The following is a 17,805-nucleotide window of genomic DNA, read 5'->3' as shown; positions in this document are numbered from 1 at the left end:
GTTTCGTTTTGAATAGAAAGATTATCAAGTAGCTGAGTGCAGAATGCAGATTCTGTCACCTGTTGGATGATAGCAGCCCTCAGACGTATTGTCTAAAATGCACCCATCCATTCCAACATAGTTTTGTTGCCTTTATCTGTAAGTCTTCTATAGCTTTGGTCTTGATTGGATGAGATGGTGCCTAGCCATCCTTATCCTCACCATGAGTCAGTTGGCATGTCCAGAATGACTTTCCCTGGTCCTTTCTGCCTGCTATGATGACAGGTTTTCCTACAGACAAGAACTTTGGCTCCAAAGATTTCCTGGTTGCTCTGACAAAGCAGTTATAGCCTTTTTTCTAGGATGTGATACTTAGAGCATTTTTTGTCCTTACACTTTTACTTGAAAAAGATGGCAAAGTAGGAGAGGATAGTTTGTTGGAAGGAATGCCTTTACTTCTTTTTTATTTAGAAAGGAAAACTATCTCTTTATTTGGATTGCACTGGAAAACTGGCCATGAAAATACCTAAGCTAAGCTGGTGTCTGCATTAGCAGTGAAGGGTGAGAGAGAACTTGCATGGAAGTCACTTGGAAAGGGATTTTGACAACTACAAAAAATTCTTCTCTTTGCGTTGCCACTTTCTCATGTGCTAGCCAAGCCATAGTCGACATTGTGGTTTACTGTTTGTTTTATTTTTAGCAAACAGAAAGAGCAAATACATGTGCTTGTAACTTTAGTTACGCTCAAAATCTTTCCATCTGAGAAATTTTTCATGTCCAAAGTAATACCTGCAAGGTCTGGCGTGTTTGGAGGTATTCGGAGGCAGATCTCCCATGTATTCGTTCTACAGATGTAGGAATCCCTTAAAGCAAACCATTGCTAGCAGATCAGTGATCTCAGTCTTCTGTTGCAGCTGCACTCTGAGTGTTACCCTGGAGCAGGCAATCATTCTGGCTCGGAGCCATGGGCTGCCACCTCGCTATATCATGCAAGCTACAGATGTCATGCGCAAGCAGGTAAGGTGCTCTCTGTGGGTAAGAGCTTGCAGTTCCCTAGGAAGTCTTGACCAAACATTTTAACCCCCATCTGTTACGTTAATGTCTGTGTGAATTATCTTAGTTTGGTGTTTGTTCTTCTTGTGGCTTTTTGTTGTATTTAAAATTATTTTCTTTTTACGTTGACTGAAAGTTTTTTTTGCTTTTTGTTTTTTAATTGTGGCACAGGTTCATCATTTTTACAGGGTTATGATTTCATTTACTGGTTTTTGTATAGAAACTGCTGTGGCAACATCTTCAGAATAGTCTAATGAGTACAAAAAAATTATTTTAATAATTATCATCCATAAAAATAATTTAAAGTCATTAGCATGACTTAATAAGTAGTGACTCATGCACTGAATGAAGGGGAAGCCCAGGAGGGAAGTGGGAAATAGTATCGTGATTCTTTGCAGACAGGATTCCTGAGGACAGTGTGCTTATTTCACGCTGTATTTGGATCTTGTCATAATAAAATATTAGGATTTAAGGCTGTTACGAACAATCACCTCAACATGAACTCTTAGAGCAAATGTATGACAAGAAACTGCTGTATTAAAAGGGAGTATCGATTGAAAATAGGAAATACAGTCTACCCTGTAATGGCACAACCTCTAGAATATCCGATTATCAGATATGTGGTTTCAAAAGGATGTTTGGAGATTTGGAAGGACTTCAGAGGAGGAGCATGAATATCCAGAGGTTGTTAGACAAGCCTTATAAAGTGAAGATTAAAGAACTCAACCTATTCAGTTGATCAAAAAGAGTCTGAGCGGAGGCTTAATCACTATTGTGCATATGGAACATATATCCCAGCCTGTGGTAACTTTCAATCTCACAGCAAAGGCATAAACAAGAAACAGGATACAAAATTCCAAGATGGATAAATTCAGCCGTGAAGTGGGGGAGATAAAAGAAAAGGTAATAAGGTAGTTTAATACTGGAATTTTAATCACAGGTAAGACAAAATTCGTTATTTCTGACTTTTAATTTACATCTACGGATTATTTTTATAAGTTTTACTACTTATTCTGTGCAGAAATCACAGTTTAATTACAGAAATGACAAAGTGACTGTACTGTATTTCTAGGTCAGTATATGTAGAAGTACATGTATTCTAGATCAAACCTTTGAGCTATTAAAACAGTCATGCTGGGTATTCTCAAGCCATGGATTTTGGTCAGTGATACGTAAGATATGCAGACTAACAAGGATGCATCTGAATAATTAGCATTGTTCCTTTTCATGTCTGATTTTCACTTTATCCAGTGCATATATTAAGTTTCTGTAGTGAATAAACTACCTCAAGGTTCTTGAATCGTGTCATAAGGGTCTGCTTAGAATTACAGATTTAACTTGATATTAAAAGTAAGCTTCTTGTGCGAATGGATAGACTTGCATTTTGTACATCATTGTGATTGCTCCCAAGGTTCTAGATAAAAGGCAGATTAAGGTATTTAACAATAAAAAAAGCCTGGACATAGAGTTCTGCATATATGCCAACTTTCGTTCTGTCAAACAGCACAGTTTCATGCACAGTTCTAGGAAGTTTTGAAAAATGCTGATTCATTTCTAGGTCTTGTGCAGTGGAAGACAAAACCTAAGTAACTTGCTAATGGACCTGAGCAGGTATAACTGTACTGAGACTTGCTCAAAAAGAGATATAAGAAAAAGCCTGCTGTGAGCCTTCTTCCTCTATAGTAAAACAGCAGGTAATCAATAGCTGTTAAAGATACCAATATCTCAGTGCCACCCACAGACACTGTAGAAGTCTGCAAATACATCAAGACAGATTTTGTTCACGCATTCTTTCTCTTGTTGAGAAACCACTATGGCATTTAATAGAGTAGTAATCTTTTGTTGTAATTTTAAATTAGTCCTGGAGTTTTCTTGTAGATATATAACTCTCCATTAAATCCTCAGTGTTCTGAATTAATTCCAGAAACATTCTGTAGTGTTTTCTAGAAACATTTTCTGGATTTTATGCTTAAAGCATCTGTAGGATTTAACTGTCAGAAGCATAATGCACGTCATAAAACTTGTAGAGGATAAGTGTGTTAGGTTTAGTTACAGAGCACTTAGGACAGTACATGTATCTTTTCCTTGCCTTGATATTTATCTATGCATTTGAGAATAACAGAAGTATTTCATACACACACCATCAATGTTGGGGTTCATGAGGAGAGATTAATCAGAAGAAATACTAAAGGAAAGGACATTTATTCTGTCTGTTATTCTGGAGGAGCCAGAAATGTTAGCTCCTGACAGCATCAGCTTTCCTCACAAGTGTATTCTCTCTCATAGAAGGTGATGTTTTTCTCCAGTTTGGGACAGCAGTTCTGGATAACTGAAGACATTCAGTTGAATCGATGACATCAAGATGTTTTTCTTTTAAATTAAATGAAGTCGTTATCAAGACTCATAAGTAGCAGAAAATGTTGAAACAGTTTTCAAAGTAATCCCTCTTGTCAGCTGTAATTAGGTATATGGCACCTGTTCTGCAAGAACTAAAGAAATAGACCAACTTTTGTAAGTTGGTATGGACTTGGGTCTGTGGGATGGGTTCTAGTTAAGTGGCTTCTGTTTTTCATTTGTTAATCCAGTCTAGATTGATGTTACAAATAAAATTTTTGACAAAACATCACAACCTTTTTTTAATGTATGTTCACATAAACACATGCACCTACAAAAGCCTAAGACTCACTGACAGAAGTGTGTCTTCAGGATCTGTCAGAAAGGGCTGAAAGTGCAGGAGAGCATAGGGCTACAAGAAGAAAGATAACTGAGAAGCTGATGAACAGAAAAGGTTGAGAATTTCTGTTGTCTTTTAAGTGATTAATCATTTTTATGCCTTTCCAGAAGTATAATAATAGTACCACATTTTGAATATTCTCGTAAGAATGATGCTGATTTAGAGCTCCTTGAGTGGGCCATAAAGAGAATCTATTTTCTTTATGTGACTAGATTTTGCCAACCTTAAATTAATGTGTAGCTTGAAAATAATCCTATCATTGTTCCTCATGGCAGTAAGAATACTAATTCTTATAAAAGGGTCCAGATTGATGGTGAAGTTTCCTCAGAGTTAACAACATATTTCATCTGTGCGCTGGCAGTCCTGGTATACAGAGGAAAGTATTCAGGAACCACAAGATCGAGCTATCTGTTATACATACATGAGACAAAGAGCATCAATGTTTACATCATTTTAGGCATTGGAATAATACTAGAGGAGTATAAGTACATATATCATTTTCTTGGAGAAAAAAAAAAGACAATGGTGCTTAATAAATAGTAAGAGATGACATGTAGCAATCTGATAGTAGTTCTTGTGGGCTTTTCTTCAGAAGAATTAAGAATCTGGTGTTTTTAAGATCTAATTTGTTCTCTGCCGAACTATAATGTACACTTTTGTTTAAAGCTAGTCTTCTTAAATCAACAGATTTTATTTATTATGTGAGCAAGATACTAAAACTAATTTGTCTAGTGAGTGATGCAAGTAAAAATAGTCTGTTTTTCTTCTCAGAGGTAATCACAGCACCGAAGTTCAGTATTTACTTGTGATTAATTTTGATAGTTTTGCCATGTGTATGTATGTTCTGTCTCTCAGTTATGTTAATAATATACCAATCCCAGCCTTTGACATTCTGTCATGGTATTTTTTTATAGTGATACTATTTTACAGAGTGGCACTGAGAAAATATGATGAGGATGTGAACTCAACATATCCAACCTTTGAACCAACACTGGATCAGTTATCGTTAGATAATTCAGGACAGACATTTGTCTTTTCTGTTCTTAAAACTCCCGTAACAGAAATTCCTATACAGTACTTCCCAAGCAGTGTGTTCTAGAGTTTTCTTATCCTTTTCATTAAAATATTTTACTTAATGCTTTGTTTTCTTCCTCTTGACAAATGTAAAGCAGTGTACACAACTACTCAATAATGCATAGAGGGGAGAAAATTGAAACCCTAAATTCACACTCAAAATAACTGTGAGCCGGCCTTTACATCTCCAGATCAAGACCTCAAGATAGAAACCATCAGCTCTGTTCTCAGTAGCTATCACTAAAGCTAGGCAGAAGTGGTATAGGCAAGGATAGACAACAAAGCAGAAATTTAGAATCACACTGTAATGACTCTTCATTTTGAACTGTATGATCACAGAATGTAATCCTTTCCATAAGGAGATACCATAGTGGGAATGGTTCCGAGATAGACAGAAAAAAATGATCAAAGGTAGGGAATGGTTTGTAGATAGGGATGGAAAGGCAGACTAAATCTAGGATTGTTTACCTTCATGAGGAAAAGAAGTTATGACAGAGGTCTTAAAAAATATGTGGCAGATGGATGGATGGATGGAGGCCTATTGTTTCTCCTCCAGTAGAGGACTAATGGTCTCACAAGACTCCAGCAGGTTCAAAACAAATGAACATAATAAGCTAACCTTATACATAAGATATGGATTTACTTCCACCAGGACGTTAGAGATACAAAGTTATTCATGGATTCAAGATGAGACGGAAGAGAAAAGCTGAGAATCGCTGAAAATGATTAAATACATGCTTTCTGCTCAACAGGCAAAGTTTCAAGTGGCTGGTGATTGGATTCTGGGGGAATTTCTGGGGAAAGCCACAGATTTGCCTTCTCTGTAGTCATGTGCCTCTTGCCACTGTTTGATCTAGGTATAAAGCTAGTAATGTTACTTTTGTATACTGACTACAGAATTACTATTTGCTCAATCTTGGCCACTATTTTTTTCAAGAAGAAATAAATCAGTAGTATCTCAATTACCTGATTAACAGATTTTAGTCAAGTATAAGGTTTATCATTTCTCTATTAATACCTTATTGAATCAGTGATTACAACACATCTTTACATCATGTACAGCTACCAACGCAGAACTGTCCTGGATGCAAATTATCTGTTTTACACTTTTTAGAAAATATTTCTTTGAGAATTAATGTTATGAACTAACTTATTTCTTGCTTCCAAAGAGCAGAGTTGTTCTGGGACATAGACCATACGTACTGATTAATTATAATCAATATTTATTTTCATCTAGAAAGCCCAGAAAACTTTCCATGTGAACTACAGTTAATGAAGCAATTTTTTTCCTTTTTTTTTTTTTTTTCTTTTACAGGGTGCAAGAGTACAAAATACAGCCAAGAACTTAGGAGTGAGGGATCGAACGCCACAGTCTGCTCCAAGGTAACTGATTGTTTGATCTATCCTAGATCACGATTTGTTTAGTTTGTGCCAAATTCTGTCCTAGTAGCTCAAAAGCTAACAATAGACATTGACTGCACTGTGTACTAAATTGTAAGACTTAGTTTTTAATGTGCACAGAGTCAATTACATCCTTAGTTATGCCGTTTTAATTAAAGTAATTAGTTGCAGAAGTTTAGGCTACGTGGCATTTTGAAACCTGCACATTCTTGAAAAATGAGTTATAGTTCATGTTAGTTATGAAAGCACTGGAGTAAGTCCTTCATCACTTGCGATCTTCAGAGGTTTGGAGGAAATATTCAAACTAAATCCATTAACCTATTGTAATGAAATACTGTACTACAATAGCTCAGAAAAATTGTGTTCTCGTTTCTTTTAGAGATGATGTAGTTTCTCTTTGTCTCTTTCTGAAATGTCCATTAGCAAGAAAAATGTGAGTGTTCTATATTTATTGAGCTCTCTAATGCTGTGATGGATTGCAGATACCTGAAATGTTTCTTAACAAGCATGATGATATTTACAAATGAAAATAACAGAACATTTTTAATTCTATCTTAGTGGTTTTATTAATTAGGATCCAATTAAGCCTTTTTCTTTCTACCAATTCAAAACTTTTTATTATGATTAATTAATCAAAACACATTGAATGAACTAAGTAGGTATATGGAATATATAACAAACGTTGTGGTGTTAAAATTGGAGTATGGAAAGAATTAATTAATAATATCTGTTAGAGATAACCATGTGAATGAACATATCCAGTGCCTCTAAGACTTCTGACAGGATTTTGGCCAGTAGTACTCAGGAACATTTTCTTCCTATGCAATTTGTTTCCCTTTCTCAGATGTCCCAGTTTCTTTCAGACAGGAATCAGACTGCTGCACATTGTTTATAACAGGTAGCTGCACACTGTGCCTTGATTGTGCTGAATCTGATTCTAGAAAGGGAGTGCATCTGAAGTGTGTGAGGTATGAGAGAATCTGCATAGCAGCATTTGTTGGGGATGTACGTGCATCTTGCTTGCTCTGCGAAGGATAGAGTAGATGGATTCCTTCAACTTCCTCTACCACTGATGGCAGTGAGACAGAACTGGCAACTGAGTGGCTTCTAGAAACTACTTATTTGCATTTTAGCTGCTTTCTGAGAAGTTTGAGCCTCACATTTTTGTTTAACAAACACTGACAGAAGTCTAATTCTAATATAAACCCTGAGAATCCAAGATCTACCTATTTTTTTCTGACTTCTTCTAAATAGGTCCAATTTATATTTAACCCTCAAAGAGGATAAATGATCCATGTTGAGTAAATGAAAACTTATAATGGTAGTACAGGTTATCTTGGGCTTTGGTGACTGTAATTAGCTAGCATTAGGAAAAAAAACCAACAAAAAAAACAAAATAAGACGAACAGAAGTAATACTCTTCTTCCACACAAACTAAAGAAGGTAGACCAAGCCAACCAGTCACACTGGCACCCAAAACTTTGGCTTTGACCATCAGTATTGATAAGTACAAAGAGCACTGCTAATGTTTGGCTGAGCCAGCAAATATGCTTATCCACCACTTTCTGTCCATTTATTCCATTAAAAAAGTTCAGAAATAGTTTCATCATTCAAGAATAATGCTGAAAAAGAGTTTTTGGAAAAAGGCATCTTCCAAAGTTCTACATCAAAATCAACAGGCACATAAATTAAATAAGATAAAACAAAAGTACTGATTCAAGAGCAAACTCATCAGCAGTTAAGTCATCGACTTTACCAGAGCACAAGAACATCTCTTCTCATAGTAGTAATTACCTTAGAGACAATCTAGGATCAAGCCTGCCTGAACAACTGTCTTGTATTAAGGAGACCCTAAGATATAATGTTTTACGCAGTAAAAGCTGCTTGGAGTCTTCTGAGCAGTATGAATTTGGCCTAGAACGTGGCACACAACACTTGCGAGTAAGCAGCAGTGGCAGCAATGTCACAGGAATATCTCACTGGCCTTGTAGTTTTGTGCATTTGGTGTACTATTAGAAAGAAATTGTGTACCATTAGAGAGAATTCACATATATCAGATAAATCATCAGCATAAGTGATACTCTTGATGCTATGGTTTTCAATTATTTGATCCTCTGAAAAAAAGGCTGGCCATTAAAGTCTGCTCCATTTAAGGGCTCTTGACAGTGTTCTCATTTTTCTGCTGTTGCCACCGTTCTGTCATTTCTCAGCTGATCTGTTTGTACCAACTCAAACAGTTCATCTGTATGTACTCAGAACAGCCTATTGGCCTGTACCATCTTAGAGATTTATGCAACCTCATTTCCTGTTTGCCCCAGAATTCATCTACATCCGAGTGCTCTGAAGGTACATAATGCTAAGAATGACTGTTTTAACCCAAAGAATACACAGACCTTTTGTGCTGAGCTTTTCTGCACATTATTCCACAGAAATTGAATTTTGTTAAGACTTCACTGAGAACCAACTCTGCTGTAATTACTGACTTAGATGAGATTCTGACAGTCATTCCACCTGTCTTTTGTTAGCTTTGAGTTTTACTGCTTTATTGCACCAGTAGAATCAAGTACTCAAACCTTGTTTCCTCTATCTCCGCATACCTGTCTGCATAAAGATCAGGTCATCTCATTTTCTCATGGGTATACAAATAGGAGGTATATGTGTTTTGCCTTACATACAGCTTATATCAAATTTATTGGCATCTGTGCAGATGCTTATATGACCTTAAATAACTACATTTCTGAGTCTACCAGATGAAAGTGTGGAACAGCACAAAGATTTTTTTTAAACACATTAAGGTGGAGATTTGAAAGCAAGTTTGCATTTGCTCTTTGGCTTGAAGATCTGGTGCTTCTTGTTCTCACCAAACAGAAGCAATGTTGCCTGCTGATTACTTCCAGTGAGACTTCAGTGAAAAATTATTTAGCCCACCACAGCTATGTGGTGTCAGTGTCCCATGTGTCTTAACTTCTATGGAAAGTGAAGCCAGGGAACAGCAGCTATCTTGCCCTGCTCTTGCAGGACGCTTTGTGTGACAGGATGTGCCCAGATACTGTTGAGACTTGCAGTACTCATGGGTGGCCATAAAGACAGTGCCTCAAATAACATCAGTGGCAAAGCATCAGGCCGAGAAAGCAGCAGCCCATAGACCTGGAATTGCCTCTGGAGTCACAGAATCATTGAACTGTAGGGATTGAAAAGGATCTCTGGAAGTCATCCAGCTCAACTCACTGCTAAAGTAGGTTTCATTCAGCAGGTCACACAGGTAGCTGTCCAGGCAGGTTTGAATATCTCTGGAGAAGGTGACTGCACAGCTTCTCTGGGCAGCCTGTGCCAGCACTCTGTCACTCTGACAATTAAGAAGTTCTTGTGTTTGTATAGAACTTCCTGTGTTCCAGTTTGTGCCTGTTGCACCTTGTTCTATAGTTGCTACTGCTCACCACTGAAAAGTCCACCCCCATTGACTTGTCTCCTGCACCTTAGGTATTTATAAAAATAGATGAGATCCCCTCTCAGCCTCATTTTCTCCAAACTGAAGAGTCCCAGCCACGTGGTCAGAATTTTGTTTTCTGTCTAGATTTGAAGTGTGATTTTGAAATTCCTGATTAGTTCAAATATGGTCATATAAACGAGCATGCTGTTCAAGAAGCAGAATTGCAAAATATTATTGGAAAACTCGCATACCATGAGCACTGTGAAGATCTGTGGTAGCAAAAACTGTATGATTCATTGCCTTCTTTCATCCTGACCTACCATGCCTGTTGTTATTAACTCTGCTTTGGTACTGCAATGTCCGATATCCTTTGTGTTAAGTACTGATGCACATGCTGTGCCATTGTCTCTTCATTTTGGTTTCTAACAGTTTTTCAGGTCTCTTTTCTTTGTGTTTCCTTTTCTCCAGTGCTATACGTTCCCCAAGGAAGATATGTAATGTGCGCATGAGATCATGCTATTACCGTTTCTATTTGCTGTTGTTTTAGTGGAGATACTGTATGCTGGTTATGCTTACAGAAAGAAATATTTCCCTTAGTGAGCCTGAGGTCAGAATGACTGCCATTTATTTTCAGTGTTCCTAACACAAGTTTAATTTTTCTAACACTCGTTACCAATTGCTAATAAGTGTTAGCAAGTGCTAATTAGTCCATACAAAAGGCATTAGTGGGAATTCAGAATCCTTGATCAATGTAGGAGTTGTGAAGAGTTCATGCTTACGTATTGTATGCCTGATCTGTTTGGGTTTTTGAATGTGAAGACTGAATGGTTTCAGTTTTATAGGAAACTGTTACAGGCAGCACACCAAAACTGAGACAGTTGGATTCACCAAGCAACTTTTCAATAAGCAATGACTCAGGGCAACAGCTAGTAGCTGGATTAGTGAAACTTGCTTTCTCCTGAAAGGGGTCTTTGATACAGAAGTAGGAAAATTTGGCTAAATGGATATGTCTTTATTAAATTGGTAAGAGATGAGTGTGTTTTAATAACATGGACAGTTTAAACATCATGCTCATGAAAAAGGTTTTACTGGATTTATATCAGTGTTAGTAAACTGAATTCAGTACCTGTTGTTTTGCAGTACAAGTCTTAGATTTAGTTTGTATTTAAATTTACCTATTCTAATAACCACTAAGACCTCAGAGTAATGATGGCTTTGTTGTGTTTTTTTGTTTTCAGATTATACAAGCTGTGCCAGCCTCCACCACCAGCTGGAGAAGAATAAGGAGATCAAATACGGCTGTTAGGACACTGGAACTGTATGACAAAAGCTAACTGCACTATAGCAGTATGTGCCTGGGCCTTTGATAAATAAAGAAAAAAACAAAGAAACAAAAAAACCTTTACTCAGGATAAAGAAAAAAATACCATATATATATATATATTCTCTATTGGCATTGAAAAAAATGACTTTCTAAAAGCATTTCTGGAATTTGTGCCCTCCAGTCTTATGCCAGTAGAACAGGAATCTTCCTTGGGAATTTTACACTGGAATCATGTTCATTTTGAAGTGTTTTGTTCGTCCACACAGTAGACATAGCCAGCAGATTGAAAACAAATGTCTGGTTCAGAGAGAATGGATTCACTTGTACACTACACGGGATGTATTCCTGTGGAAGGAGTAAAAGCCTAAGTAAACTCGGCCTGGTAATGAGCATGCACCTCATATTTGGCCCTTTGCACTGATAATCCCTTTTTATTTTTCCTGTCAGCATCATAACTTATGAAAACAGCGACATCAGACTTTCAAGGATATAATGTAAATGAGGTTGAAAGATTAAAAACTCATCTCAGAACTTATGCCTAATGGCTGCAGACTGACTACTTCCATAAACATCTCCATGTAATCACAATCGGCCACATCTTAAGTACCCATTGCCATACCCTTTTAGAAGGAGTACCTACATGGCATACAAAGTGATTTTTGACCCTTTTTCATTGCCATTATAATTAGACTGAAACTCAGACTCTGTCTAGTGGATGTTTTACATTATTTTGCTTCTGCATTTCAGTTTTTCAGAGCCGTGTATATTCTTGTACAGTGTTAGACTAGTGAATCAAAAGAATAATGATGAGATGGTATTATTATGTTTAACTGGAAATATCTGCATTTTAAGTGGAAGCGTGGTTTGGGTTTTGTTGTTTCATGAACCATTTCCCTTATTTTGTCAGTATTGTTTTATATAGCATTGCAGTTATTAGTTGTTGAGTGTTCATAATTGTGAGAGACATATTTTGAAAATTATGCTGAGTATTTAGAGGGCCCAGGGAAAATAAATTTGGATTTGGCAGTTCTTTTAGCCAAAGTATTTTCAGAGAAAAAGCCCCTAAATGAAGTTTTTCATTGTGAATATATTAAAGCAAAAAGTGTATTCTGGAATAGTTCTCCTTTTAGCAATAGCTATGCATTCTATTAGAGTAGGACTTATACTGATATAGTGCTTGAAGAATTTTCTTCTCTGTACATCAGCTGCCTATAGTTATGCTGTAGTAATCACTTCTTGACCAAATTTTGTCTAATTATTTATGAAATCTTCAAAAATACATTAATCCATAGTGAAGTAAGTGAGAATTCAAAAGATGTACTCTTGCAAAGAGTGTTCTTTACTTAGGATTTCTAGGGGACTTGTTACTTTTCTCCAAAGGAGGAATTAGGGCTCATACCTTTTTCTTAATGTTTTTACACAGACTTTAACTTTGCTAAGAAAATGTATATTTTTATATATCCACAGATAAATATGTCTGCAAATATATTTTAGTTTCAGTATGTGAATAATTAGTCATATCCATTACTGGTCCAACCTTAAATGTAGGATGTTTTCTTTAAACTGTGATGAAATCATGCAATAACAGATTTATCCTTCGTGTTTTGAAGTCTGCACTCCTCAGTACTAGTTGGAAGTGCTGGGACTTTTATCTTCTTGATTTAAAAGAAAGAATGACTCTTAGTAACTCACTTTTTTGTCTAGGACAACATAATGCTTGTACATGAGTACGTGACCTATAGAATTGCTATTCCAGTCAGAATCTCATAATTTTGGATGTGTTTTATTCTGTGAGGCAGTATTGGCTGGGGTAAGCCTTGCTCCAGGCAAAAGTGCCCAAAATGCTTCTGCTTGCTCCGACACCAGAAGTATGCAGAAGCTCCTGCCTGAGATGGTGCCACAGACCTCGTGATGGTGGCGTGCTCAGAATGGGGCTGTCAGTCCGTGCTGTGAGCTCGGATCTTGTGATGAGATCTGCCCACATGCATATTTAATATTTTTTATTATATATATTTTTTGCTATTAGGTGAGTCAGCTCTTAGCTGAATAGGGTTACTAGTTCTTGTAATAGGACAAATTACACAACCTGAAAGACAGTATCTGCTGTACATTGTAATTGGTTGGGTCCCTTTTTTTTTAATCACACTGACGCTGGTAGGAATGCAAATATACCCAGACAGTCTCTTGTACAATATGGTAATTGTCTGCTTTGTTTTGCACTCGAAAGCAGAGGGTAACAGACACTGGCAAATGCTGAAGGACAAACAGTTAGGAGCCAGTCCCTGGACCAAATTCTGCAGCTATTGTTTCAGGAATGTGCATCTGAAATCTTGGCCTCTCCTTTCTGTATCTAATTTTGGTTCCTTATTCCATTGTTCTTTTCTCCAGAGGGAGTTTTCAAAAATTTATTTGGCACTGTGAGCTTCACTGGTGACCTGTACTGCAAATAATGTGCCTGTTTAGCAGAGGTGCTGGCTGACTTTAGCCCTGGTTTCTTGAGTGGAGGGGTAGCATGTAGAGAGGGGACTTCCAGAGGAAATGAGGCATGTGTCCCATTGACTGCCTATGGAATGTAGGTGCCTAATTTCTCAAAACATCCAAGAGTCAATGTTTTGCAGTGTTTCTAACTATTATTTTGGCCATCTGATCTCAGAACACCCAGCTCACTGGCACATCTGACTTCTAATAATGTTGATGGACATACAGGGAACTCATTCTTTAGTATAACTGTACATATGCTAATGAGTAAATCTATTTCTCCTGTTAGGAAAGTATAGAATGTGTCTTTAATCCTCATGTAGTGTGCACTCACAGAGCAAAAAATTTCAATTCTCCACACAGGATGTTTATCCCCTCATAAATTTTTACACATCCGGATGACAAGAGATGACCAAGAATGATGACTTACAAGAACTGTAACACTCAGAGCTTGTGAAATCTTTACTTCTACTGCAACAGATTATGCAGCCTATTCTTATGGTGTGTTGCACTGGCTTAGGGAAAGCATTCGCTGTGGAGTTTTTACTTTTTCCTCCAGGACATGTGTAATTCTTCTGGGAATAAATTCAAGGGTCTATACAGATAGTTACCAAATACTTACTGCTGTGATTCAGTGGTTGTCTCTAAGAGATTTAACGACTGGGAAAGGGCCAAGTAACAGTTGTCTTGCCTTGGGTTCATGCTTGGAGGAAATCTGCATTTCAAAGTAGACGTGAGGATCTCTGGCTTTTTTGTAAGCACTGCTGATAAATAATAGAACGATAAACAATCTTTATTCCAAGAAATGAGTATTGATTCAGTCTTGTTTCCCAGATTACTTATTTCATAATGCTTGTTGTCCTCGCAGACTATAAAACTAAATGAGTACAAAAAATGACAAATATGTTTTCATTAGGAGTCCATTTTAAAACAAACTCTCCCGCTTTCAGCTGAACCACCCATCTGAGCACATGACCACTGAGGAAGCTGCTGCCTTCAGAGTCTCTTCAGGCAGCTTTCACGGGTTCAGGCAAATGCATCGAGTTTTGAGCTAGTTTCATTGTTCATTTTCAAGGCAGTCAGTAGTATCAGAACTGCCTTCCTACTCTACTGGAGGAAAAACAATTGAATTTATGAGGATTTATAGCAATCACATTCCATTTATTAGAATAATGGGAAAAAAAACAGATTTTATTGATCTGCTTTTCGGAAGTGAGATTCTTAAGCAAACAGATTTTATTAATTGATTGTCAGATGTAGTATGAACGTATTTAAGACAGTTGCTTGAATGTGAGTGTACACATCATGATTAAGCATGATGCTCAAGAGAGGAAAGTATCTTTCATTTATTTTCATTTAAATTGTGAAATTGGTAACTCTAGCATATATACATTTTGCTCCATACTTATTTTACTTCATGGTTATGTCAGCTGGCATCGTATGCATACTTTGCACTGTTCTTGTTTAACGTTATGAAAACAGGAGAGTTTTCCAAGCTAATGCATCACTTTGTGTATTTTATCTCTGTAATTGTTGATAAATGCAGGTAATTCCTAATTGTACTCTAGCAGTACACTGGCATTGGTAATTTAGATGCACAGTACGTACCTGTCTCAGGATACATGGATTTTTTCATCATTAGATTTTGAGTTATATGAGTTCAGTATCTTCTTATTTTTGTATGCTGACAATTGTGTTTTGTTGTCTATATATATATAAATATACTGTAAAATATCATTAAGTTTTCCTGAAGAAAATGCATTATTGGAACATTTTCTTTTTTTTTTTTCTTTCTGAAAGAATCAGATTTGTTTTCTTCTTGTGTTTGTGTAAATGAATATACAGCGTGCAGAGTCACGCAGATGTTAACACTGGTGGGAAATTTCAGATTGCCCAGAGGCCCATCAAGTACTTGTTTCTTCTCCAGAAACCTCAGCTCTGTGCCAGAGTGGAACTGCTTTAGAAGTAACTTTTGCTTGAGTTTAAATGTCTCATGGAGTGTTCAGAGCAGCTGGGACATTTTTGGAAAGTATTTAGCTTGGAACTTTCATGGGAATATCTACATTTTTTAGTGTGTTTCTGTCCTATTTGTACAATGTGTCAGATTTTAAAGACTAAGCAGCCTTATTAACTTTTTAACACCCTGTAAATAGTGTATGTATTCAGTTATAGTTGTGTTACGCTTAAAAACAAAACAAACAAAAAAATACCTACTTAACTTTTGCACAGTTTTTCAAATGAAGAATATATAGTTTGAGACATCTCAGTGAGCACAAGTGAGTATTACTGCTTTGATATATGTAAGTACATCCGTACACAGAATCTCTCAGTGAGCTGATGTTTGAAAACACTCAAACTTAGCAGCTCTTCTGGGTAGCTGAGTTTATTGGAAATAACTTTCAGAATTGAGTATTAAATATCCCTGAAACACGGATTTAAATTACTCTTTTCTATTTTTGTAAAGTGCCTATGTAGCATACCTTGAGTCAACTTCTCCATTGGTTATGGGTTGAACTAATACTGTGTACTTCTAGATCTATGGTTTATTTTTTTAGTCTACCTATTATGGACTGGAATGGTAACAATGTATTACAAAATGTCAGATGGCAATAAAACCATTCATACTATGGCCACTGCTAATCTCTTTATTTGTAAGCAATTAAGAAGTGTTTCTGGGATTGGTGGTCTTTAACATCTTTGGTGTGACTGCTCTCAGAATTCTGTTGTAGGAGAACAGAAATCCAGCTTCCAGAAATGGGAATTCAGGCTCAGTCTAGATTCATTGCTGACCACTGAAGTATATCCTTATAACCAAATGAAGTGAAGCCTTCATGAGCAGTACTCCCTGTATTTTGGCGCCGTTATTTTGTGAAGGCTGGGGGAGACAGGCAATGAAAAAGGCTTTTCGGTGCCAGTGCTTCTATTACTTGCCTCACTAAGATCCAAAGCAGCCAGTTTCTAGGGTGCACACGTGGTGTGGTTTAACTCCTACTACATTACTAAATGATTTTTGAAACCTGTGTTATGAGTAGGCTTATCTCAAGTCCCATCTGCTGTTTCTGCCTGGACATCCTGGATGGACCTCGTGCCTGATTCCGTGGTTTGCTTTGATGGGCCTGGGCTGTTGGCAGAGCCCATCATCACCCTGGCCCTGCTGAGGAAGCCATCATGCCGTGGTTGTCCCCAGCTCCTGGCTACTTCTACTTTGGGGAGCATCTCCACTCCTGGTACTCCCTGAGAACAATGTCGACCACTCATACAGGCTCTGCCATGCTTAACATACTGCTGTGGATTATGGGATTAGAGTGCTCTTGGGGAAAAAAAAAATGCCCTGTTCCAGTTACAAGACAGGTGGGAGGCCTCTTCCATTGATTTCAATCTTGGGACTAAGAGTAGCATCCACAAATGCTCTACGGCCCTGATTTGGTGAAAGGACTTGAAAATAATCTCTGCAACCTGACAGGAAAGGAAGGAGAAGAGAAGGAGTGCAAGATAGGATGAAGTATTAGGAAATTCAGTTTACTGTCATGACTTAGAGCCACAACTTTTTGCGAAGGAAAATCTACCTTTTAGCTAGTCATATTTTGTTCTTGTTGTCTACATTTCATACAAAGGGATTTTCCTTATGTGTACCAGGCTTTTTGATATTCTGGGTAAATAATTGGTGTCCTTCCTTGTGAAGCATAACTGCCTCTAAAAGTAGGTGGAATTTGTGCTGTATGTATATATTCTGGGACCGTAATCAAATATAAGGAATGCCAAGCAGATTTGATTCTGCTTTCATTTAAACGAATAACCAAATTTTCATTGACTATGGAGAATGAATCCATAATACTTGGAGTATTATGCCAGAACCTGACTATCTTGAATGCTTGTCAGCAATGCTTGGATCACCTAATTAATGAAACTATTCATGTCTCAAGGCAGAAAGCTTGACTGGAAATGAGAAGCAGACCATGTGTAATCAATGGGGTTTTGTCATCAACCAGACATTCAGTAGGTCTAATCAAACTAATACAGGGCATGATTACAGGCAGATGAACATCAGTATTGCATTAACTGAAGTCAGTGCCTCATCACAATAGTTAATGACAGTATCACCCAGACTGAGAGAGAAATTATGTCTGATCTTGATCAGTGCTGCTTCTTTGTATCGGATATAATACATTTCAGAATACACTGAGGATAGTTGAATTCAATTTCCAAGACAAACGGAAGACTGAATGAATGCTTAGCAATGTATGAGATGCTGTTCTCAAAATTGTAAAGGTTGGCAAACTGGTAGCTTGGGAAATACAATATAACTGTGCCAGTTTTAAAGGACATTTGTGG

The 17,805-nt window shown here is 37.1% G+C and overlaps 1 protein-coding gene across 1 annotated transcript in view; it reads left to right on the top strand.

Annotated features, from left to right (window-relative positions):
* PREX2 (phosphatidylinositol-3,4,5-trisphosphate dependent Rac exchange factor 2) overlaps window positions 1-13,854 on the top strand; it is a 167,502-nt gene extending 153,648 nt beyond the window's left edge. Inside the window, exons 38-40 of the mRNA XM_065753165.1 lie at window positions 894-996; window positions 6,156-6,223; window positions 10,910-13,854. Of these exons, the coding sequence (XP_065609237.1) occupies window positions 894-996; window positions 6,156-6,223; window positions 10,910-10,955 (217 nt within the window). The 3' untranslated portion in view covers window positions 10,956-13,854. The remainder of the gene's footprint in view (window positions 1-893; window positions 997-6,155; window positions 6,224-10,909) is intronic.
* The last annotated feature ends 3,951 nt before the right edge of the window (window positions 13,855-17,805 follow it).

This window comes from Cyrtonyx montezumae, unplaced genomic scaffold (genome assembly GCF_038088225.1).
Source record: "Cyrtonyx montezumae isolate F1298 unplaced genomic scaffold, pur_monq_1.0 scaffold_8, whole genome shotgun sequence".
Classification (NCBI taxonomy): domain Eukaryota; kingdom Metazoa; phylum Chordata; class Aves; order Galliformes; family Odontophoridae; genus Cyrtonyx; species Cyrtonyx montezumae.
Note: the sequence above shows the minus strand (reverse complement) of the source record. Positions and strands in the feature narration are given on the sequence as shown.